The 26,162-nt window shown below is 44.6% G+C and overlaps 1 protein-coding gene across 3 annotated transcripts in view; it reads left to right on the top strand.

Annotated features, from left to right (window-relative positions):
- The first annotated feature begins 2,792 nt into the window (after positions 1–2,792).
- Positions 2,793–26,162, top strand: part of EVL (Enah/Vasp-like) — a 209,899-nt gene continuing 186,529 nt past the window's right edge. For all 3 annotated transcript variants that reach the window (XM_075926581.1, XM_075926577.1, XM_075926578.1), the window contains exon 1: positions 2,793–3,186. Coding sequence is in view for 1 of the 3 variants with exons in the window: in XM_075926577.1 (XP_075782692.1) it covers positions 3,182–3,186 (5 nt within the window). In the remaining 2 variants the exon portion in view is untranslated. The remainder of the gene's footprint in view (positions 3,187–26,162) is intronic.

Genomic DNA, 26,162 nt, shown 5'->3' with positions numbered 1-26,162 from the left:
GGATGAGTTGATGGTGCCTCCGTGGTACTCCTGGCCCACTGCCAGACTTCCCTGATCCTGGGCTCTGACACACAGGCAGAATGGGATTGGGAGGTGGGGGAAGGGAAGCGATTAGTCGACCTGACTACCTGATAAGCATATGCTTATAGGATAGTCAACTACTCCCTTACATCCCTAATCTGTACTTTGAATGACTCTAGAGCAGGGCTACTCAGCTTTGGAAGCTCCAGGGACCACAATGATACTCGCAGCACATGCCGAGGGCCGCAACTTGAGTGTGGTTGCAAATATATGCAAATAGTTTCTTTCACACTGACGAGTATGAATACAAAGAGTAAGGCAAGAGTACACAACATTCAGGCCCCATTTAAGTCAGTTCTGCTGATATTAATAAAATGCAATGTTTACCTGATTTCCACCCATATGACAGAACTTTTAATGAGCAATGACAGTTCAGGAATTTAACTACTAAAATGCATATCAACAGAAGACCATTATATTGATTACTTTTTTGTTTTGGCTCCCACTCATGGGCTGTGTGTTGAGCCCCAAGTAAACCCAAACTGCACCATGGGCTGTAAGCAAACGGGCCATGAGTAGCCATGCTCTAGGGAGTAGTTATTTCAAAATAGCAGCAGTGGAGCATCCATGCTATTGCTATTTTGAAATAAATAAGCATTATTCCTCCTGGGAAGCAGGAGTAAGTATTTTGAAATAACCAGCCCATTATTATGGAATAACAGGGTTGATAGCGTGGATGCTCCACTTGTTGTTAAAAAACTTCCTAGTGTAGACCAGGACTAAGAGAAAACCCTGAACCAAGACCTCTTACATAGACTGGGCCCAAAATACAAGATTGAGCCCCATGACAAAGATATTGCATGGGATGGATCTAAGTGAAGGTTGCTTTGTGGTTTCCAGTGGACCAGGATTTGACTTGTAATGTAAGATGCTAATTTGTAGTCTGCAGCATGAGAAACCTAAAAGGTAGGTTGTGCGTTTATGGCAATACATGAAATGCCAGTGGAAGGGGGTGGAGGTTATACAAGAATCTTATCACATGAAAATATTTGATCATTGTGTCCCCTTTCTGCAGTTCTATATCACCGTTCATCCCAGAGTCTCAAACCCTGATGCTGTTAATCTCACATCACCTTAGAGAGTAGGTAATGTATACATGTTATAGTTGGGGAAACTCAGGCATTGAAAGGTTGCAATCTGACTCTGGGTAATATCTAATAAGAGCTAAGATTTGAAGCCAGGAACCCTAACATCCCACCAATGGCATACAGTCTGTCCTCATGTACAACTGTATGGCTGTGTCTACACTGGTGCGATCTTGTGCAAAAGCGGCCGCTCTTGCGCAAAATCTTGCTGCCTGTCTACCCTGACCGCATGTTCTTGCGCAAGTAAACTGACGTTCTAATGTATGAAATAGGGCTTCTTGCGCCAGAACTCTGACGCTCCCGCTCAGGAATAAGCCCTTTTGCGCAACTGTTCTTGTGCAAGAGGCCAGTGTAGACAGGTAACATGAATTTCTTGTGCAAGAAAGCCCTATGGTTAAAATGGCCATCAGAGCTTTCTTGCGTAAGAGAGCATCTACACTAGATGCTCTTGTGCAAAAGCACATGCCAGTGTAGACGCTCTCTTCTGGAAGAGTTTTTGCAGAAGAACTCTTCCGCAAAAGGGTTTTGCGTGAGAACACACCAGTGTAGATGTAGCCTTATGTGAATAGATGTATCATTATTTTGGCAAGCATCTCCTGTAGACTTTTGTTTAAAGAAATTATTTTATTTTAAAATACAAATTAACCTCACATAGAATTACAATTGTATTAATAGTTCAGAAGAAATTAAAATTGCCATGAAACTCTATACATTAATAAATGTCTTTATTCTCTTGTACTATCTGCCATAGACCCATATGGCGCACAGGCTGCTTAATGACCAGTGCTTTGAAGGGTTTTCTACAGATAAGCCAAAGAAAATAGGCTTTATTTTTTTCTCATCATTTCTAGATAAGCTTATTACCTTCCAGGAACCTCCTCACCCCCACATGATTTTGATGAGTTAATGCAGGTAAATATAACGGAAGGGGCACCTTTGAGTATCATGGCTTATTTCTGACAGGTTCTTCTCTTTCTTATTCAAGTAAATGTGTTTGTGCTTTCTTGGGACTCTCTAGGAGAGGACTATGTAAATAATCAAGGGAAGATAATTCTCACTTTCCAATTGTTAAAGTTACACATTTCTGACAAATTGTGTGAATGTAAGGGTTTACTTTGGAATAAATAAATAGGACTATTGGTCATTTCCAATGGTTTCTTATTTATTAAGCTGGTCCTCCAGTCTTTAACGCACAACAACAGCTGTTACTTCATAGGGTACCTTATTAGCCTCTGAACACCTAAATGAAATCTGAAAAATAGCAATTACCAGCAGCCAATGAGAGCACAAGCCCCAGCACCAGTGTAAAATGCATACAGCGTTCTTACACTATCGTGTGTGCATGATGTTGTAGATCCAGATTGTTGTGTGTGGAGGGGGGTGCATGTTGTGTGTGTGTGTGTGTGGATCATCCTATCTGTGTACATGTTTACGATGGTGTCTGTAAGCATACTCTGTTGTCTGCATGCCTGGATTATTTGGGAGGTACATAACCAGGGGGCAGGGGTGTTTGTGTCCCGGCTGCGTGCGCCTTCTCTGCTCCTGTGTGCCTGCTCTCCTGCGCACGGCTTGGCTGGCTGCCGTGGGAAAAGCCGAGCTCGGCGCGGGGCTGGCGGAAGTGTTTCTCAGCAGCAGTGGGCAGCAGAGCTCCGCCGGCTTTGTGTGCTGGGTCCCTCTCTCACACGCGCCCGGGGAGCGCGGAAGATGGCAGGGCCCCGGGAACAGCTGTCAGCCGCCGCGGACCATCCCCACAGCTAGCGCCCTCGGCACAGGAAGATGCGCTGGCAGGGGCCGCGGGACCAGAGCAGGAGCCCAGCCAGGCGAGCGAGCCGCGGAGCCGCAGGGAGCCCCCGCCCCGCTTCTGGCAGCCGATGCAGCAGCAGCCGCCGCGCCTCCCTGGCTTTCAGCGCGCTCGGGGGGGCCCTGCATTGATCAGCCGGCCGCGGCGCGCCGGACACACGGACAAACTTCCCGGGGGCGGGCGGACGGAGCGAGTCCCCTGAACCGCAGGGAAGATGAGGTGAGCGCGGCCGGGGCCCGGCGATGGATCCTCCGCCCGGCGGGACCCAGCAGCCGCGGGCTCGCGTGGGGAGGCGGCCCCGCGGCCGATCGACAGGGCAGCAGCGTCCCGTCCGGCGAGCTCCCCCGCTCGGTTGCCGGGCGCGTGTTTCCCAAGGGCCGGGTGTTCCTGGCCCCGCGGCGCTGCCATGGCTGCCTGGGTCCTCCCACCTGGCTGCCGGCGCGGCTCTCCGGGCGGGTCTGGGCTCGCCGCGCCGCCTTCCCCGCCCCCGGACGCGCACCTGGCTGGGGGCGGACGGGCTGCCGGATCCACGCGGGTCAATTCGTTGGATTTATGGAGCAGGGGGCGGGGTTGCGGGGGCGTTGTGCTGGGCGAGTCCTCGGGGGGCTGGATCCCCCCCAAACCTCCCGGGTAACACAGCTGCTTCCACTCACTGCACTGGCCTGGCTCAGTGTGCGCAGGGGGAGGGGCAGCGCCCCCTTGCCCCCGTTTGGGGCTGGATTTCCAGCGGATGCCTTTTTTGTTGTGGCTGGTTAGCTGGCAGCCTCTCCAGGGGTGGTGGGATTCGGTGCCCCTTGGGGGGAGGACATTAAACTGCGCCTCCTGGTCCTTCCCCGGATAGGTAATTCTAGTGGGTGGAGACATGTTTGGCATGTTGGCCTGTCGTGACTTGAAATCCGTAGGAGGGATTATGTCAGTGGCTATAAAAGGCAGCAGGCAGGTTTGAAATTAGTTCTGCAGCGCAGAGCCGGGTATCTCCAAGGCTGATGTTGTTTGGGTAGCACACTCCCTGCAGCTTCTGCCAGTCTCCTCTTCCCTGGCCCTTGGGCTGTGGGCCAGCATGTAAGGTTGTAATAGGTTCAGGGGAGCAGAGAAGGTGTTCCCCTTGCAAGGTTTCAGTGTAGATCCATCCAGATCATTCAAAGGCCACCTTCTAGCAGTGGGCCTGGTTGCTGTAGGGATGTCCAGGGCAGTTTGGCTATCATGGCTCTTAGGAGCAGCCAGCATAGATTGCATGTAATCAGACCAGAGCTGGAAGGAAGGAAGTCATCTATTTCTGGACCATAATTTCCCGCCTCTGCTGCAGACAGTGCAGGACTTCGATCCCCTTGTAAATGTCTCAAAGCAACATGGGTTTCCCTGCCTCTCTGCCCCCAACCATTGCTGGTTCCTTCCTTCCACTTCATCATCTTTGTAAAGCACACTGGCTGCCTCAGGAATAGAAAGAAATCACAGTCAAAGACCAAATTTGTCTTTTGTTCTATATCTTTGGTGACTTATTAGCAATTCAGAAGTATTGCAAGAAGAAAGACAGTAGAATTTGAAAAACCTTAGAGCACTCCTGATTTCATATTGTCTGTCTTTAAAACTTTTTTTCTTTGGGGCAGAAATTTGTTTTGCCTTCTCAAGTGGGTAATTTGATTTTGAATTTTTAAAGGAGTCCATTGTAGGGATGTTAAATTGCATTTAATCAGCTCATCGACTACTCAATTAGTCAGTAAGGGGGGAAACTGCAGAGCCACAATGGCTAACCTCGCTGCGGGTCTGCTTTTTAAATGTATTAAGACCTGCCAAGCTTTTAATAGTAGGAGAATCAGGCATAGTAGGAGAATCAGGCACGAGCTGGGAATCAGCTGATTCCCGGCTGGTGCTTGGTCCCAGATGCTGCACCTCTGCTTTTTAAATGTATTAAGAGTCTGGTGGATTCCTGTGGATTCCTGGCTAGTGCCCAGTCCCCTTGCTATGCCTCTGCCTCCCTGACCTGCCTGTGGAGACAGTGCTGGGGGGAACCGGCTTTTAAGCTGGCTCCCTCCAGCACCAGCTCCTGCTCCCCTGCCTTGCTGCCTCTCTTTGATAGAGGCAGCAGAGGAGTGGGGAGCGACTGGTTGAGTCACTAATTGACTACCCGATAAGTATATGCTTATTGGGTAGTCAACTAGTCGCTTACATCCCTAGTCCATTGTTGACGTTTTGCATACAAATCACTTTAACACATACCATAGATATTAGTTCAATATACATGCTGAGCTGGTTAAATCTGATAGATAGAACCTTGCTAGTAAATGTGTGCTTTCAAAATGGAAGGAAAGCACACTTAAAATACAGTTAAGTATAAAATTCTCTAATAATATAGGTTGTATGACTTCAAGAGATCCTGACAGATTATGCAATCATTTAATAAAAAACCTTCTTAAAATATTTTTCTGTATGTGTGTATTTATTGCTTTTCAATGGGGAATAATCACACTACCTTGCTTTGCACTGTTTGAAGTATAACTTTAATTGTATATAAATTTTTCCATCATGTCTCCAGTTTTGTGTCTCTTTTGAAAGAGATGAGTTTGAACATCGTAATGTATGAGTAGCAAGCATGTTGTGTGTCATGATTGACCTATTAGAACTTATTTTCTCATGGTTGGTTAAAAGTGCTTTGAGATCCTCCAAAGATGCTATATAATTGCAATGTATTATTGTTACTTATTAGTACTTAAAGATAAGAAATATTACATCACGCTCTACAGGGAATACTGCTAGTTATTTAACAGCAGATTTTATTTATTTTTGCAAGCATCATGTAGTTCTATCATTTTACAGAAATATATCTATAAACATAGTATTTTCATGTTCTGGCAGTCTCTACATAGTTTCCTGCCTAAAGGATGTTCCGATGTGATTATCTGGCTAATCCTATAGTTGACACAATTTGTATCGACTAGACAGTTAGTTGATAAGCGCCTCTGCAGAGCCGTAGCGATAGTAGCTCCTGAGGAGCCGACTTGAGCCGGGACTGAGCAGTCCTGGCTCGTGCTGGCGCCAGAGCCACCTGCACTGTGGCTCTGCATTTTAAATTTAGTAAGAGTCTCTGGGCTCTTACTGCATTTAAAATGCAGAGGCGCAGTGATCAGTGCAAGCCGAGACTGCTGGTGCCAGAGCAGCCCTTGTTCATGGTGGCCAGGGTTGGCTGCGGATAGAAGCTGTTCAGGCAGCAGCCCCTGCCCATGGGCTCTGGCTGCCACAAACGGGTTGCTTGGCGGCAACAGCCCTTGTCTGCAGGAAAGCTTAGCTCCTGCTGGGACCCCTTTGGACAAGGGCTACTTTGCAGCAGCTTCCTCTTCCTCCCCCCTCATGCTACCTCTCATAAAGGTAGCAGGGGGGCAGGCAGCACCCCAGAGATGGTGCTGGAGGGGACTGGCTTTTAAGCTGACGCCCCCCAGCACTGACTCCTGTCCCTTCCTTGCTGCCTCTTATAGAGACAGCAAAGGGGGGTGGTGGTGCAGAGAGTATAGGGTGAGTGAGGACTGCTTGAGTCCCTGTTTGCCCCTTGCTCCCTGTGGCACTTCTGCTTTTGAAATGTACAAGAGCTTACTGGGCTCTTGTACATTTCAGAAGCAGAAGCACTGTCAGTGGGAACCAGCGCAAGCTGGGACTGAAGCCATCTCTGCATGTGCCATTTCCCGCTGTGCCTCTGCCTCCCCTGTTCCCCACAGAGACAGCGCTGTGGGGAACCAGCTTTACCGGTTCCACCCAGCACCAACTCCTGCTCCCTGCCCCTTGTTGCCTTTCTCTGATAGAGGCAGCAAGGGGTAGGGCAAGCAACTAGTCAAGTCAACTATTTGATGAGCATTTTCTTATTGGATAATCGACTAGCTGCTTACATCCCTATTCCTGCCTATTAATTTCCTGTATGGCTTTAAAACACCTTGGCTATGTCTACACTGAAGGCTTTTTGCACAAGAGTTCTTGTGCAAAAAGTTCTTGCACAAAAGCGCAACCACACTGCCATGTGCTTTTGCTCAAGAGCGTCCATGGCAGTGTGAACGCTCTTTTGCGCAAGAAAGCTCTGATGGCCATTTTAGCCATGGGGGTTTCTTGAGCAAGAGACCCATGTTCCCGTCCAAACTAGCCTTTCTGCACAAGAGCTCTTGCGCAAAAAGACTTATTCCTCGTAGGGACAGGAGTAACTCTTGCGCAAAAAGCCCTCTCTTCTGACAATCTACTGTAAACTTTCTTGTGCAAGAATAGGCAAGTTTTTGCGTAAGAGTGGTCGTTCTTGCGCAAGAAGCCTGTAGCGTACACATAGCCCTTGTGTGTAAGAGGCATCCACAGCAGCAATACATGGATTCTATAACATTTTGAGGTGGGTCTGTGAAACAATTATTCACTTTTGCCCTCCCTTCCAAATAGCTAGCTTATATATCCACCTCTATCATGCCACTGTACACACAGCTGCCTACACCCTATACACCAGTTGATAGGGCTAGCCCTGTCAGCCTTCATAATTAGTTTTATCCAAAAATGGGAACTGAGAAGCTGGACCTTCGTTTAACAGTGAGGTTGAGTTAGCTATTGGAACACACTGCTGAGGGAAGTGGTAGACCTGTCGTCACTTGAATTCCTCAAATCAGGACTAGATGCCTTTCTGGAAGGCACATGCACGTTAGTCAAGAAAAAGTTATTAGCTGCAGTACGGAGGTAACTGGCTGAAATTCTGTGACTTGTTTTAGGAGGTCAAACTACATGATCTACAGATTTCTTTTGGCCTTGAAATCTATGAATATCTCCAGAGTTCTTTGCAGGCTTATGTTCAGTCTATGTATAGAGGAAAACTTAAAAAAAGTGCCTGGAAGATGCCATATCTAGGTACAGAGCTCAAAGTGAAATAACATGAAATAAAACAAACTATTCACCCTGTAGTGATGGCTTCTAGCCACAGGGCCATTCACGTGGCCTGGCCACCCCTTTGTCATGATGGAGGGGTGGCCAGGCCAAATTTGAGTGAGTGGCATTCTGATCTATTGACTGAAATCTCACTGTTTCTCCACCCTTGCCAAGGGCTTGGTACCCTGGGAAGTGGAAGGGGGAAGGGTTGTAGCCATGCTCTAGGGCAGACCCCTTCCCCCAATAAAACAAAATAACACGACATTCTGAAAAATAAAAAAAATACCACAGGGCTCTATCTGTTTGCATTGCTAATGTGAAGGGATGAAATCAACCCACTGCCCTGGGACAAATGGAGCCAAATATGCCTACTGTAACTATGTGCAGTGGTAATACAGAGCTTTTTAACCCAGTAGTTTTGATTTAAAGACTTTTGTAAGCAAAGTCTTTAATTTGTTGCGATTATCCCAGCATTTCAATTATCTGAGTGCCCTCTCATTTCTACTCATTTAGCAGGTCACGTGGCAGCATATTTACTTGCTAGCACTTTTAGTTTGTCATGGAGAAAATTGGCACTGCACATGCAGCTTCATCTGTAATGTTTGCTTTATTTATTTATATGTTTATTGTCAATTCCTTTCTGTTTTCCTTACATGACAATCAGGATTATAATTACCGAAAAGCCACGTGTGCTGGTCTTTGTATAGCATCTCATTTTTAATTGCCTTATTTGATCCAACCAGCAGGTCCTTCTAGTCTTTTCTCTGTCAGTGTCTAGCTTGTACCCCAGGCTTCAAAGGAAGGAGCAAAAAACCCCAAAGTGGGTAACTGTGTAACAACCTGCCTGTAGAATAAGTTTCTTCTATCCCAATTCATTAATAATTGACTTAACCTCCAGAGCATGAGGTATGTAGCTTTTCCAAACGTAGTTTTAATCATATTTACAGTAACTGGGGTGTTCTCACTGTCTATATAAACAGATCTCCCTCCTTTTTTTTTTTTTTTTTTTTTTTGAAGTCTTGTTAAGGTTTTTACTTCAATATCTTGTGAAAAATTAATTCCACTAGCTAATGATGAGCGTGGGTGAGTGGCAGACAGTGGTATTTTCTTTTTATTAGTTTTAGATTTGCTTCCTTTCAGTTTAATAGCATGTTCTCTTATTAGAGTAAGGATGAGCAAAAGAGCAAAAACTTTTCTATGCTTGTTTTTCTTCCCCCTCCTCTCTTCTCTAAATTAAATACTTCTAGTCTTTTAAATCTCTCTTTACATAGTCTCCCTCCCATACTACTAATTATTTACATAGCTTGTCTCTGAAATCCTATTTCTGACATAACCTTTTTTTGAACTACCATGTTCAGAACTGAACACTGTTTCAAGTGGCAATATAACACTGTTGGATGTACTGGTATTATCATATTTCATTCCATTCCTTATACACCATAATGTGGTTTTTTTTTTTTTTTGCTTAACTGCTGCTGCTTACTGTGCAGTGTTTGTAGTAGAGTTGCCCATGGCTTTTTTGGAGTTGTTAGTGAATGTAGATTGTGTTATCAACGACTAAAATTATTTCTTCCATTGTTCACTGCTTTGCACTTATTAATATTGAATTTCATCTGCCATCATGTTACTGGTTGACCTGGCTTTATTCAGTCCTGCTGGAGTTCCTCACAGTTTTCTCTAGTTCCGACTAACTTTAATAAGGTTATGTCAGTTGTGTTTCCAGATCATGAATGAACATTTTAAACAACACTGGCTCTGGCCCAGAATCTTGGCATATCAGTTAATACTGTGCCACAAAGAAAGTTCACTATTTTCTCCTCTTAGGCTGTGTCCAGACTCAGGGGTTTTTTCGGGAAAAGTAGCCTTTTTCCGAAAAAACTTCACCTGCGTCTAGACTGCAGCCGCATTCTTTCGAAATTAAATCGAAAGAACGCGGCTTTTCTTTCGACGGCGGTAAACCTCATTTCACGAGGAAGAACGCCTTCTTTTGAAAGTGCTTCTTTCGAAAGAAGGCGTTCTTGAATGTAAATAGGGCTTCTTCGAAAGAGAGCATCCAGACTCACTGGATGCTTTCTTTCGAAAAAGCGGCTTGCTCTTTCGAAAGTTCCGCGTGCAGTCTAGACGCTCTCTTTCGAAAGAGGCTTGCAGTCTAGACATAGCCTTAGTTTTTGTTCCATGACTTTATAGTACCTCTCTCCCTTTCTGATATTTAATTTGCCTTAATAGCCTCTTGAGAGGAACCTTGTCAAGAGGAAGAATTTTCAACCCATTCTCTTATTCTCTATTTAGTTTCATGCTCAAAGAATTCTAGCAGGCCAGAGGGACATGGTTCTCCTTTTGCAGAAACTGCTGTTAGTCCTATCACATGGTGATCACCCAGATGTTTTATAATCCTATTTTTAGTTGTTGCTTCAGCTGGTTTCCTTGTTAGTGAAATAGGTCTTGTCCTTCCTAGATCACTCCCTAGTGGTCCAGCAGATGGATTGATTCTCTTGCAGATTTCCTGCTTTTGGTATACATAAGAGATTTCTTGTTGTTTGGCCTTTTCTTTAACTATTTGTTCTTCAGATTCTACCTTGACTCTTGTAATTTACATCATACACCTTGCCTATTGTAGCTGCTTCACTGTGGTTAGTTTTCCATTTTTGAAAGTATTCTCGTTTGGCTCTTGAACCTTGCCACTTAGTTATTTTTCCATTTCTTGTTTTCTTGCTTGCTGCTCTTGGTACTATTTCTGTGTGCTGGCGGCTGTGTGTGATAAACAGTATTGAACTTCAGTTTTTGTCTAAAGTCTGAAGTATTTAGGGAATTTATTAAGCTCCTTCCAAATGAAATGGATTCTCCTTAAGGGTGAGCCCACAAATTAACTACAAAAAATTCATTCCTGAATCTATTTCTGAGGAAATCCTGGTAACAACCTGATGATTCCTTCAGCAATTGGGATATGAAGATAAACATTCAGCTCTCCAATTTACTATTCCGGTTCCTTTGATCAGAGCTTTAGAAAATTTAGGTTGTACCTCAGTGTCAGTCTTCATTGGTGTAGATCTGATTTCCATGGTCTCCACTCACTTAAGCATTGGCTTTATACCTGTAGGAGTAGTTTGAGTTCTGAAAGATGTCCAGTATTTTCTTTGAAATCATTTCAGAGCTGCCAGTGATCCATAAATCTTTTCTCTTATCCCACCCCACACCTAGGAGCTCAAGGGTACCCGAGGTAAGGTTGAAGTAACTGCCATTGTTTCCTTGCCTGAGCTGACACATAGGCCAGGTAAATAAATACTCCTTGTCCTTTCTCTTACCCCTAAACAGATTTAATCAACAATCATCTGCCCATGATTTACATTTCATCTACTCTCCTGATCTAATGTGTTATAATGGAGGTAGTAGCTAGCTCCACTCTAGCTCAGAGCTCCATAGAGATGTCTAAGCTATTCATTGACAAAGCTCCCCACTTCCACTCCCCTGCTGAAGTTTTAGAAACTTACTTACTAATAAAAACACAGTTCTCTTAGGAACCACAAGCATGACCTAGTGAAGAACAAATCAATCTGATAGCTTTCTTTAATAGGATAACGAGTCTTGTGGATAAGGGAGAAGCGGTGGATGTGGTGTACCTAGACTTTAGTAAGGCATTTGATATGGTCTCGCATGATATTCTTATCAATAAACTAGGTAAATACAACTTAGATGGGGCTACTATAAGGAGGGTGCATAACTGGCTGGATAACCGTACTCAGAGAGTAGTTATTAATGGTTCACAATCCTGCTGGAAAGGCATAACAAGTAGGGTTCCGCAGGGGTCTGTTTTGGGACCGGCTCTGTTCAATATCTTCATCAACGATTTAGATATTGGTATAGAAAGTACGCTTATTAAGTTTGCAGATGATACCAAGCTGGGAGGGGTTGCGACTAATCTGGAGGGTAGGGTCATAATTCAAAATGTCCTGGACAAACTGGAGAAATGGTCTGAGGTAAATAGGATGAAGTTTAATAAAGACAAATGCAAAGTGCTCCACTTAGGAAGGAACGATCAATTTCATACATACAGAATGGGAAGCGACTGTCTAAGAAGGAGTACGGCAGAAAGGGATCTAGGGGTTATAGTGGACCACAAGTTTAATATGAGTCAGCAGTGTGATGCTGTTGCAAAGAAAGCAAACATGATTCTGGGATGCATTAACAGGTGTGTTGTGAGCAAGACACGAGAAGTCATTCTTCCTCTCTACTCTGCGTTGGTTAGGCCTCAGTTGGAGTATTGTGTCCAGTTCTGGGCATCACATTTCAAGAAAGATGTGGAGAAGTTGGAGAGGGTCCAGAGAAGAGCAATGAGAATGATTAAAGGTCTAGAGAAGATGACCTATGAGGGAAAGCTGAAGGAATTGGGTTTGTTTAGTTTAGAAAAGAGAAGATTGAGGGGGGGACATGATAGCCGTTTTCAGGTATCTAAAAGAGTGTCATAAGGAGGAGGGAGAAAACTTGTTCATCTTGGCCTCTGAGGATAGAACAAGAAGCAATGGGCTTAAACTGTAGCAAGGGAGGTTTAGGTTGGACATTAGGAAAATGTTCCTAACTGTCAGGGTAGTTAAACACGGAATAAATTGCCCAGGGAGGTTAAATCTCCATCTGTGGAGATATTTAAGAGTAGGTTAGATAAATGTCTATCAGGGATGGTCTAGACAGTATTTGGTTCTGCCATGAGGGCAGGGGACTGGACTCGATGACCTCTCGAAGTCCCTTCCAGTCCTAGTATTCTATGATTCTATGATCTGAGTCTGGGTGTGTGGAAATCTTACTGGGAATAATATGACACTGTGACACATAATCATAAATATAAATATCACGAGACTCACAATTCATTATATGCTCACTGCCAGAAACTAGAAGTGGGTGGAAAAATGTGGTTGTTTTGTGTTGGGAACACCCTCTTGCCCCCTGCATACATGGATTTTGCCATTCACAGTGATCTCAAGAACATATCCCTGCAACTGGTGCGGGGTTCCTGGGTGTCTTCACTATTGATACTTGGGTGTTGGCCTAAACACTGCTCCTGTCCTCTCACACAGCCCAATGGCTATGTCTGCACTGCCCCCTCTTGTGCAAAAAAAATGCAAATGAGGCGAAGCATGGAATATTGCCATGCCTCATTTGCATAATTAATTAGGCTCCGTTTTTGCACAAGAAGCTTTTGCACAAAAAGGAGCTGTCTACACAAATCCTTTTTGTGCAAAAGACCCCTCCTGCGCAAGACCTATTCTTCCTCTTTTTTTCAGGAAGAATGGCTCTTGTGCAAAAACGGAGCCTAATAAATTACGCAAACGAGGCATGGCGATATTCCACGCTTCACCTCATTTGCATATTTTTTTTGCACAAGAAGGGGCAGGGTAGATATAGCCGAAGTGTTTGGAAGTTGCTTTCATGTAGGCCACTGACCACGCAGTGAGGAATGGACACAAGCTAAATCACTTGAATGTTGATAGACTTCCCAAAGATTTGTGTCCAGAAGGGCAGACTAAATCTCCCACAGTTCACTTGCAAATAAAGTGTCTCAACTTACTGCCACGCCTGAAACCATGTGCTACACCCCCAGAAGCGCCAGTGGCACAGCTGGGGCAGTGCAGCACCTGTAAGGTTTTGGTTTTCCATTGTGGCCATTCACACCCTGCTGGGTGCTGATCACTTCTTTGAAGCAAAATGCAGGACAATGTAGTCCTACATTGTCCTGCATTTTGCTTCAACTACCCCAGACTAACACGGCTACATTTCTATCACTTCTTTAGCTCTGTTACCCTATCGGCAGAATGAGCATGATGCATCTTAACACTTCATCAGTAGGTACTATTAGTTAGGTCCAAATCCAGGAAAGGATTTAAGCACAGCAGTAATTGGAACCTCAATGTTTGCAAAGTATTTTGAGGATGAAAAGACACACATGCTGAGTTTTATAATATTTTGTATTCCCTGCACTCCATGCCCCTCTCTCTCTGTCTGTCCTTCCTTCTCCCATGTGCTCTTCTATCCCTCCTTGTCAGAGTCTCTGTTCCTTTCTTCCCCTGACTCTCATGCCTCTGTACCCCACTACTGCCCCAGTAATAAACAAACCTAAAAAAGAATGAGAGAATGAAAGTATACAGCTACGCTTGAGCTAGGAGATGTGATTTTCAGTGCTGCTCTTATTAGCATTCTAAAATAATAGCTTAACCAGTGCTTGCGTGGGTACTAGTGCACTAAAAATAGTAGTGTAGTAAGCGTAGCCCAGGTGATGGCTCAGGCTAACCCTCCTCCCCCTCCCAGTACATGTATCTGCTGGTCCCCTGGGCACATACCCTGGTGGCTAGCCCAAGCTGCCACTCAAATTACCCATGCTACCTTACTGTTTTTAGCATACTAATAAGAGCGGAGCTTGCACAGGTACATCTCTGTGAGCTGGGAATTGCATCTCCAAGCTCAAAGCATAGATATACCCTAAGACAACAGGGATCATAAATACCTCAATACCTTTTTATTGGCTTGCCCTCCCCTTTTCCTTCAGCCTTTGACAGCTTGTCTTTATTTTTAATTGTTGGGCACTAACAGCGTGGCATGTGTATAAATAGCTTCTAGGACAGTTGGGCCCCGATCCTGCCTGGGAACTGCCACAATATACAGTATAAATAAAGAATGAATACTGAATTCTGCTATAGAAATAAGTAGTTCCAGGGGGTAGCTGAGTTAGACTGTATAGGATAAACTTAAAAAAACAACCAATAGTCTGGTAGCACTTTATAGACTAACAAAACATGTAGATGGAATTATGAGCTTTCGTGGGTAGAGCCCACTTCTTCAGATGACCGGAGTATTGGATGTCCAGGACCAAGATAAAGAGGGGAGAAGGGAGGAGGGTGGAAGAAGGAAAAAATGGGAGGGTGGGGGACCAAAAAGAGGCAGTGTGTAAAAATAGCAAGGGGAAAGCGGAGCTGGAATGCAATAGGAAAAACAAATAGTTTCTAAGTACCTAAAGGCTGGATAGTCAAAAGAGGCAGATAAGAACCATTAATTAGCAAACAACAAATGGTCAGGTAGCACTTAAAGACTGAGAAAACATGTAGATGATATCCTGAGATTCTACATAGACAAAGAACCATTGTTTTCTTTATTGTTTGGTAGGTTGATAATGACCCAGCCATCCAGTATCTTTATTCAGTCCATGGGTGTGAGAATCGAATTTGTGAATGAGTTGTAGTTCCAGGCCTTCCCTGTCTGTTTGGCTTGTGGAATTGGTTTGTAACAAAACAGCTACTTGAAGACCTGTTAATGAATGCTCAGGGAGATTAAAGATAGAAATGTAGCCGTGTTAGTCTGGGGTAGTTGAAGCAAAATGCAGGACAATGTAGCACTTTAAAGACTAACAAGATGGTTTATTTTAATTGTATCCTTTGGTATATATGGTTGTGACTACTTTCTTCCACTATTTGATCTGAGGAAGTGGGTCTGGCCCACGAAAGCTCATCATCTAATAAACCATCTTGTTAGTCTTTAAAGTGCTACATTGTCCTGCATTTTGCTTCAGGGAGATTAAAGTGTTCTTCAACAGGTTTTTCTATGTTCCCTTCACGGATATCTGATTTGTGTCCATTGATTCTTTCCCGTAGGGACTGTTCAGTTTGTCCAATATATATTGCAGTGGGGCATTGCTGGAATTTGATGGCATAGATCAAATTATTGGATGTGCAGTTAAATGAACCTCTGATTTGGTTGGTGGCTTATGTGGTTGGCTCCAGTAATGAATTCACTTGTATAGATATATGGACAGAGTTGGCACCGCCCAACCATGGCTGATTGCAGGGCTGGGTTCCTGGATGTTTATGATGTAGTTGTGTAGCATGGTTACTGGAAAGAATTTGTTTCAGGTTGGGGGGTTGTCTGTAAGTGAAAATGGGTCTTTCCCCCAAGGCCTCTGAGTGAGGGATCATTTTCCAAGATTGGTTGTAGATTGCGGATAATGCGTTGGAGGGGTTTGACTTGTGGACTGTAGGTAATGACAAGTGGAATTCTGTTGTTTTCTCTGTTGGGTCTGTCTTAAAGTAGTTCGTGTGTGGGTACTTTTTTGGCTCTATCAGTCTGTTTTTTCACTTCTCCAGGTGGATATTTCAGTTTTAGGTATGCTCTATAAAGATCCTGTAGGTGTTTGTCTGTCTCTGTGGGATTGGAGCAAATCCGGTTGTATCTTAGGGCTTGGCTGTATACAGTAGACTGAGAAATTGTCTGGGATAGAAGCTGAAGGCATGATGGTGAGTGTAGCAGTCGGTGGGTTCCTGGTATAGCGTGTCTATGTAGAATCTCATGATACCACATACGTGCTTTGTAGGTCTTTAAGTGCTACCTGACCATTTGTTGTTTGCTAATTAATGGCTCTTATCTGCCTCTTTTGACTATCCAGCCTTTAGATATTTGTTTTTTCCTATTACATTCCAGCCCACTTTCCCCTTACTGTTTTTTACCCACTGCCTCTTCTTGCTCGCCCCCCCCCGCCCCCCCGTTTTTTACTTCTTCCACCCCTCTCCCTTCTCCTCTATTTTTTTTGGTCCTGGACATCCAACACTGGTCATCTGAAGAAGTGGGCTGTGCCCACAAAAGCTCATGATACCAGCTACATGTTTTGTTAGTCTATAAAGTGCTACCAGACCATTTTTTTGTTTTTTTAAGTTTATAGAAATAAGTATTTTGGGTTTGTTTATTTATAGTTCAGTTTTATTTGGTTAATTGATTTCAGTTTTAGTGTAGTGCTAAAGTTTCTACTTACCTATCTCATACAGTAGTTTTCAAACTTTTTTTACCCCTCATGGCCCAGTTGAAGAAAATTATTGATGCCTGTAACCCAACATAATTCTATTTTTTGACTAGAGTGTGGGCTCTGAGGGGGCTCCGGCCTTAATCCTACACCATAATCTCCTGCCTAGCTCTGTGTTCTCTCTAATCTTTTCTATCCATGTGTGGATTTTTTCCATTCATGTGTGGAATACATTTTTAATCTGTAGAGAGGCAAGTGCAAATGTGCACCACTAGTAGAAGGAAAAAACCTATCTGTGAGCAGTATTTGAATCTCTCCTTAGCGTTCACACAAGTGCACAGTTTACAGAGAACATTACTTGGGGCATAGGCTTACCTCTGGCAGCTCCTAGTCTGTGGCACTGCAGTGGTGCTAATGCAGGCTTCCTGCCTCTCCTGGTACCCCAGACTGTGCTGTGCCCCAGAAGCAGTCATTAGCAGGTCCGGCTCCTAGGTGGAGACACACAAGTGGCTCTGTGCACTGCTCTTCCCCACCTAGCTCTCACTGGCTGGTTCCCAGGCAGTGGAAATGTAGGGCCAAGGCAAGGGCAGTGCATGGAGCCCTGTGGCCCCTCAGTTCAGGAGCAGGACCAGCTGGTTGCTGCTTCTGGTGTGCAGCGCGGTCCACAGCACCAGCACAGGCAGGAAGCCTGCCTTAGCACCATTGCTGGTCACTTTACAGCAAAGCAACCCAGTGCCTGACATACTGGGTTGTGACCCATAGTTTGAAAACCACTGATCTAATAACGTAATTGGGATAATTTTAGTAACCTACCATGACTTTACTGTATTATGATTTTGCTTGAAAGCTGCAATTTTGTTTATATGCTAATCTCTATCTAGACAGATGGCATCTTCTGGGTTGATTCAGATGTACTCCTGATCTCAAAAAACATTGTCTTAAGAAACAAAAGTTTATGGGCCACTAAATAAACTGTGCTTGCTTTCCTTAGGCAACTAGTCCCATTGAAGAATGTGTAACCCAATCAAGTAAATCAAATAGAAATTGGCATGTCACAAATGCATAACATTTACTTTAGAGTTTTAAATGTAGCCTGGATACAGAGTCACTTTCTTTTTCCCATCTTTGTGGCTTTTTCATTTTCCTCAAGATAAGAACGGTCTGTGATTGAATAAATGAATTGAATAAATGGATTGAAGAGTTGGGTAGCTTCTTTGTAGCTTCTGTTAAGCATAGTACTTCAGGAACATTAGCTGAAATGCTCCTTTTGCAGGCAGTTACAGAAATAGTGGCTCCCAAATAGCCCACACCCTGCCTCAGTAACCTTGTATGGCAGTAAGCATCCTCCCTTTTTCTCGTGCAATGGGGTGAAAGCAAACTTTTAAACTAGAACACTGGCTAATGGGTTTTGTATTCAGACTGAAGACTGAGGAAAGCAAGATATAAACATCAGCTGTTCTTGATCACACCTGTTTGTGAGTAGATTATCAACATGACAAACTTCCCTCACTCCCAGATGAAATGTTTTCACATGGAGGAAACATTTTAAGGAAGCATTTAAAAGTTATTTTAATTAAAAAGAAAAGAAAAGAGGAAATTCTGTCATCCAGAGAGTTTGGAGAGTAGGAATGTGTGCATGTGGCTGTAACAGAGTGGAGATTAGTGTGTCAGATATAGATTAAGAGCCAAACTGTGCCTTAGGATATGTGTATAAAACTCCCATTGAAGTCCAAAGGGATTAAGCATATGTACTGGATTCCAGAGCAATATGTACTTAGCCAAATGGGAAAGTGAAGAGGCTTTCTGGAGTCTGAATTGCTAGCAAGGCTCTAGCAGCATCTGTCACCCTGACTGCGTGTTCTGATGTGAAATATTAAATACTGCAAAAGTACCTATGGAGGTGTTACAGAGACACCATACGAAGACCTCGAATCACCAGCAGTCAAACTAAATCACACCCTTCTTTCTTCACAACCCTTGTCAGATTTGGGCTCTGGTGGAGTCTGGAGCCTTCAACTCTTTGCTGATTTGAACTGCTCCAACATAGAATAAGATTGGTAAAGCCCTGCAAATCCATGGATATCTGCTTTATATTTGCAGATATTTGCATGTGCAGATGTCAGTGCAACTACCTGAAGCTCGTTCTTGCGGATACAGATGTGGATGCACATTTTGTATTTGTGCAGGACTTTGAAGACTGGAGGCAGCAAAGGGGCTGACTGATGCCAGGCAATAAGATCCTGAACCTGCAAACACCCACCCACTAGGGTTGCCAGGTGTCCGATTTTGAACCAGACAGTCCAGTATCTGAGCTTTCTGTTCGGGAAACAAATTGAAGAAATATAAATGAGAAAATATTAATGTCCGGTATTTTCTAAATAAGATGTAATGTAGATTGTGATGTAATGTCAAGTGTGTCTGGTATTTTTGTTGAAACCATCTGGCAAGGCTACCACTCACATGCTTAAGTTTATTACAGTGGGAAGTTTAATTGAAGTCAATGAGTGAAGCTTATGCTTAAGAGTTTGCAAGATTGGGGACTAATGCAGGAGATGAAAATACTGTTCTGAACTCAATATACCTGAATTAAAAAACAAAACTGCTACAAATATTTTTCTTTGAATTTACTGGGATATGTTAAAGAACATGACTCAGTAGGGGAAATTTATATAATCTAAGGGAAAGAACACTACATTTATTCTTGATGTGCTACCCAACTCCTCAGTCCACCTCAGCTACTATCCAGGACGCACCCTGAATTATATTTTCATGTTGTTCATAGATCCTGGCTGTACACTGCTATCTGAACTCACTGGGCAATGAATAAACATATACCCCTGCATGTACACCTTGTTTCTTATGGGACATTGCTGCCCAAAGTCAAACTCAGGGAATATGTGACTATTCCTGTCCCAAGGGCCTTGGAAAAGAGTAGATAACCTGGTTGTGTAACGGTGGGTTGTTATTTATACTGCATCTTGGTTATGTATTGTGCTTTACAAGGTGTTCTGAGAGGGTTACAATCTGGCATTAAAGCAACGTCGTAACAAATGGGTAAAAGGAGCAGTAAATAAAGGAACCGGATATGTTCCTAGTAAGATATAGTTTCTTGCACTGAACAAGAAATGAGAGGTTGCATCATGGATTTCTAATTACACATGAACCTCCAGGAACACCTGTGGTACAGATCCTGGCAGGCAGAAAAGGAAGCGGCTGTGTGCAGAACCGCTCCTCCTCCCACTCCCTCCAATTGGGGGAACAAACGTGTGGCAACCTGCTTCCCCTGAGGCTTTTTCCCACCACTCCTATAGTGGCGGGGGATGATACCCAGAAGTGTGAAGACATGTCTTCTCCCTTCACCCCCCGGGAGTTGGGTGCCAGCTAATCACCCCACCCTCATCCCTCTCACGTCCAGATCCCACAGCACCTCTCTTGCCTGGCAAATTTTTTATTCCGGCATATCCTGTTTCCAAGGATTGCTGGATTAAAGAGGTTCAAGAGTCTTTCCTTTTTTAAATATATAATAGATTTAAGGAAGTAACTAGTTATGGTACAGCAGAGAGTCACTCACTAGGCCTCACAGAAGTGAACAAGGAGGGGTATTCATGACCAAGTGATGGGCAGTCGGGGGTTAGGCCAGGTCCAATAGCAGGAGGTCAGATGCTAAGCCCATGGACCAGAGGGCAAACCAAAGTCAGGTGTCAGGAGGCAGGTGGGGTCAGGTTACCAGATCAGCAGTAGGAGCAAGTGTGTTGGGGAAAGTCGTCCAAAGCAGAGAGCACCCAGCTGCATGGGCAGCTCCCTGTTCCTATGCTTTGTTTAGAACAACATTTCTCAAAATGTGGTCAGTGTAGCCACATGTGGCCACCAGGGTCTTTTCTTGGGCCACAGCCTCCTGGGTTGAGATGGGGAGGCAAAGTAGTGCCCTCTTCCCCCTCCCTGTTGCTCCTGGATGTACCACACTGGTGTTGGTTGCTGGAGCCAGTAGAAGGGTTTGGGCCATCACCTGGAGCACAAAGCAATAGGAGCAGGCAGCTAGTGAGTTCCCCTCCTCCCTGCGGTGGTGGGGCTCAGGCTTTCGGCTTCATCTCTGAGCTCGTGGGGTAGAAAGCTCTGGCCATGGGGCTTTGGGTTTTAGCCCTGGGCTCTCACTTCACAACAGCAGGCTCCAGGGTTTGTCCACAGGGGCTTTGGGTTTCATCCCTGGACCCCATCCTCCCACCATGGGGTTTGGGCTGTGGCCATGGGGATTTGGGCTCCGTCCCTGGACCCCATCCTCCAGCTGTGGGCATTTGGGCTCTGGCCACAGGGCTTCAGGCCCCCACTATCTTACCCACCCCTGAACCCTTATCTCTCCTGGCTCCCACTTCTTCACCCAACCCTCCATTCAGGCTGAATTTGTCCCCAGGCTTAGCAGGGCTGATTAAGTCTGCTGTGAAAAGCGATATTTGTTTGTATGTTAATATTCCTTTTCAAAACAGACTTGCTGGCCAGCAGTAAATAAGTTACTATGATTTGGACACATGTATGTAAATTTTTGTTTTCCTAAAGCTAATTAAGTATTTTAGGCACAAGTGAGAGCAGCCACCAATAACGTGTCCTGTGAACCCCTGGTTTGGAACTTTGTGAATCCATCGGGACACCCAGCATTCTGCCAATCAGTTTCCAGGGCTGGGGTCCTCTATTAGAATTCAGCTTCTGTTCTGACGAAAGTTTGTAGGTCACTGGGTGGCAAGTTAGAGCTTACTAGCTCCGAAGAACCCTGTGCAAAGCCAGATCAGTGCCTCCGAGGGTGGGAGCGGAGGAGAAAGGGGAAAAATGACCCGGTATTGGACCAGTTTCATGACTGCCCTAAGTGACAGGGGAGCTGCTTCACTGTCTGAGGATGAGAAACACAGTCAGGGTCATAGATCTGTGCCAAGTTGAAGTCCCCTAATTTTGTTCCTTGAACAAACAGGAAGGTGTAACTAAGAGACACCAAAATAGGTTGCTTGTGTTGAACCAGGGGCCCTCTCCCTTGTCTAAAGAAGAGGTAGTCAATTATTTTATCAAGGTCCGAATTTCTTGCTCAAAGTATAGTCAAAGTCCAGACTCCAGAGAAAATAATAGTAGTACAGGCAGTCCCCGACTTACGCGGATCCGACTTATGTCGGATCCGCAGTTACGAACGGGGCTCGCCCTGGAGGACATGGACTGCGGGACCTCGCGGTCCTGCCGCCCGTGTACTCCGGGGCTTTCTCCGCGTCTCCCTGGTCTGCAGACCAGGAAGACGCGGAGCAAAGCCACGGAGGGGCTCGGGCAGCGAGGCAGCCCAGGCGCGCCTGGGCTGCTCCGCTGCCGGCTTCCCCAAGGCTTTGCTAAGCCTTGGGGGAAGCCGGCAGCGGGACAGCCCAGACGCCCCGCGGCTGTCCCGCTGCTGGCGTCCTCAGAGGCTTTGCTCCCCGTCTCCCTGGTCTGCTGGTCTCCAGCAGACCAGGGAGACGGGGAGCAAAGCCACGGAGGACCCAGGCGGCGGGACCGCGGTGCATCTCGGTCCGCCGCCCGCGTCTTCCTGGTCTGCTGGAGTGCGGGGGGCGCAGCTAGTACGCCCCCCCCAGCAGACTAGGCTTTTCTCCAGACGCCTGTGGCAGAGCAGCTGGGGCGCTGCCGGTTGGTCCCACAGCGCCGCTCTGGGCGCTACTGGACCAACCCGGCAGCACCCCAGCTGCTGGTCAGTTTCAGCAGCGGCTGAATCAGGACGCCTGGGGCAGAGCAGATTGGGTGCTGCTGGGTTGGTCCAGTAGCGCCGAGGAGCGGCGCTACTGGAGCAACCCAACAGCACCCCAGCTGCTCTGCCCCAGGCGTCCCCAAGTCAGCTGCTGCTGAAACTGACCAGCGCTGACTACAGGAAGCCCAGGGCAGAGTTGCTCTGCCCCGGGCTTCCTGTAGTCAGCCGCTGGTCAGTTTCAGCAGCGGCTGAATCTGGACGCCAGTTCCGACTTACATACAGATTCAACTTAGGAACAAACCTACAGTCCCTATCTTGTACGTAACCCGGGGACTGCCTGTAGTAGTAGTAAGTAAATAAAAGATTTTAGGGACAATGAAAAAGTGTCTAGTGGTCTGTAGTTGGCCCGCGGTCTGCCTATTGACTACTTTGTCTTAAAGTAGGGATGTGAATGGTTAACTGGTAAGCCGCACCCTTAGTAGGTAAGACTTACCAGTGAAGATTAACCGGTGGGGGTTAACCTCTGTACATGACTCTGGGATACCATAAGCAGGGCTGCTCCAGCAAAGTGTGAAATCTGTGCTGGATACTGGTTGTATAACTGATGGTTTTTAAGCACTGCCTCCGTTCTGGAAGGAGAGAACATGGAAAGAATTGTTTGTAGTGTGTATGGCTGAAGGCCTAAATTTTCTAAAGGAGCTAGTTTCGGGTACAATCAATTTGTCAGTATCTATTTGAGACACTATCAGGTCACAGATTGTTTTGAGTGGATAAAGTCCTTTGTAACAATTGCTGGAAAGCCACAGATCTTGGCTCCACTCCCAGGCAATTTATTCTGCTAACATTTGGTCAGATGATGGAAACCTTTCTGCCTCTTCTTGTATGGGCACCAATGAGAAAAGCCAGTCATTGTAGATGCTATATATAAATAGCTCCCAGATGCTTTGTAGAAACACCCTAGCAGTAAGGTCAGTCCCTGCCATTGTGGTCCATGAATACTTATTTAACTGCTAATTTAATTCAGAGGTCAGATTGACAAATCAATTTGAAGAGAATTAGATGTGTAGACATGCACAAGGCTTCCAACCTCAGGTGCTAAACAGTGTCTTGGTTTTTTTTGTTTGTTTTTAATTTAATGTATTCTCATTATTTGCTTCAGCACCTTGTTCTTGATATTAGTCTGTTCTTTTCGTCTCCATCTCATGTTGGCCAAGAGCTGTGTCTGCAAATCCAATTACGGTCTGATCCTGTGAACTTTTTGAGCAGAACTCCCATGGCCATTGCTCACAAAGTGGTAGTATGGGAAGTCCTGCAAACTCCAAGTGTGAAGATTCTGCATTGACTAAACACACAAACGAGAGCAGAGCATTCCCTGAGAGAGCTTAAAAATTAGTGATGTCATTAGCTTCTAGAGGCGATAGTCCAAATGTGATTCTCTTGGAAGCCTGGCCTACGCCTCCCTGTGAGTGAGGTGGGGCAAGAGGGTTGAGGACAAAATCTTAGTGAAATTGAGTACCATAGAACAAACATGTACATTAGGAGGATGCTTTTCTGAACTTGCACCACTGACAATTGGAAGTGACTCTGTGAAAGTCAGTAAAGCATATGCAGTGTAAATAAGGTGCGAATTAGTCTATAGACTGAATACATATGAAAAGTGCATTTCACATTTATCTTCTGTTGGAAGTGAGCCCTTATGATTACTTTGTGGTATTAAAACCTGGACAGTTATAGTGCTGCTTTTTTATTTTGTTTTATTTTTTACAGTGCAGGTGTTTCAAATATGGATTAGTAACCTGTTATTTTTAAAAATAGTCATACCAAATGCTTCCTCTGTTTCTAGGATTTTGTTTTTCAGTACATCTCATGATAATGTCCCATTAAGATTTCTTAGGATATTATCAACATTGAAGCATTGAGAAATGAAGATTTCCAATTGCTAATTCCAATTTCCAATTTTTTCAGTAGACTTAAATTAGTTTTAATAAAGCTGAAAAACAAGAGGAAAAATTTTATATGCAGGGAATCGGCTGATCCCATAACTGAACTCAACAGAGCACACAGACCCTGAGAGAGAGTGTCCAAACCTTACCCCGGGGAATGAATTCTTTTGTATCTCAAGCCACTATCAGCAAACTTGGCTATTCCTGGGGGTTTCTCCACAATTTCATTTGTCCTAGTTTCCTGCAGCCCAGTAGGATCAAATATTTGTCCTGTGTATAGCTCACCTAGGCTACAGAGTCAATAGAATCTAAGGCAGTTTCTAACCCTTTTGATTGGAAAGATAATCTTCCAAATTTAATGGCTGTATTGCTCAGTGGGTGATGACTTTTTCAGTGTGAAGAGAGCCTAAAACAATGGCAGCTAATGGCTGTCCGAAACCCATAGGTAACAACATCTAAGACAGCAGAGACTCTGGTTGAGCCAGACAACCTGTCACCCACAGAAATAATTATTATTGAAATTTGGAGTAGGTTCAGAAAACTAGAAGAACGATTCAAGGTCTGAAAGCATGCCTTATAATGAGAGCTCAATCTGTTGATCTTAACAAATACCTACATTTAGAGGAACAAACTCTACTGACATAAGCACTTACATCAATATGTAAGGTAATGCACATCGGGAAAAATAACCCCAACTATACATACAGTATGATGGGGGCTAATTTGGCTATGACAAATCAGGAAAGAGATCTTGGAGTTATCGTGAATAGTTCTCTGAAAACTTCCACACAGTGTGCAGCAGCGGTCAAAAAGACAAATAGGATGCTAGGAATTATTAAGAAATTATTAAGAAATTATTAAGAAAGGGATAGAAAATAAGACACAGAGTATCTTACTGCCCCTGTATAAAACTATGGTATACCCACATCTTGAATACTGTGTACAGATGTGGTCTCCTCACCTCAAAAAAGATATTTTGGCCTTGGAAAGGGTTCAGAAAAGGGCAACTGAAATGATTAAGGATTTGGAACGGGTCCCATATGAAGAGAGGTTAAAGTGACTGGGACTTTTCAGTTTAGAAAAGAGGAGACTGAGGGGGGATATGATAGAGGTATATAAAATCATGAGTAGTGTGGAGAGGGCGAATAAAGAAAAGTTATTTATTAGTTCCCATAATAGAAGAACTAGAGGACACCAAATGAAATTAATGGGTAGCAGGTTTTAAACTAATAAAAGAAAGTTCTTCTTCATATAGCATGTAGTCAACCTGTGGAACTCCTTGCCAGAGGAAGCTGTGAAAGCTAGGACTATAACAGAGTTTAAAGAGAAGCTAGATAATTTCATGGAGGTTAGGTCCATAAAAGGAGGTTAGAAATGGTGTCCCTGGCCTCTGTTCGTCAGAGGCTGGAGAAGGATGGCAGGAGACAAATCGCTTGATCATTGTCTTCGGTCCACCCTCTCTGGGGCACCTGGTGCTGGCCACTGTCGGCAGACAGGCTACTGGGCTAGATGGACCTTTGGTTTGACCTAGTACGGCCGTTCTTATGTTCTTACGTTATGTAATATGTACTACAGATCCACACCTAAGGAGTTGTGCCACTTGAACTATATCTGTTTCTAATGTATGTAATTAAAACAGTGTAAACCAAGTCAAAGAGAAGGTTCAACATTGACTTCATGATCCATAAGTGCCTGTACGGGAAGGTGATGTCTGATACTGAAGAGATTTCTGCCTAACAGAAAATAATATAACCAGATCTAATGTCTGGAAATGGAAGACAGATGAATTCAAACTCTAAATAAAGTGCAATATTTAACCATAAGGGTAGATAACCATAGAAATGTTTTACCAAGGGCATGTGGCAGTTTTGTCATCACTTGAAATCTTTTAAAATGA

Source organism: Pelodiscus sinensis, chromosome 4, assembly GCF_049634645.1.
Source record: "Pelodiscus sinensis isolate JC-2024 chromosome 4, ASM4963464v1, whole genome shotgun sequence".
Classification (NCBI taxonomy): Eukaryota; Metazoa; Chordata; order Testudines; family Trionychidae; genus Pelodiscus; species Pelodiscus sinensis.
The sequence above is the reverse complement of the archived record's forward strand: the minus strand, read 5'-3'. Positions and strand labels throughout refer to the sequence as shown.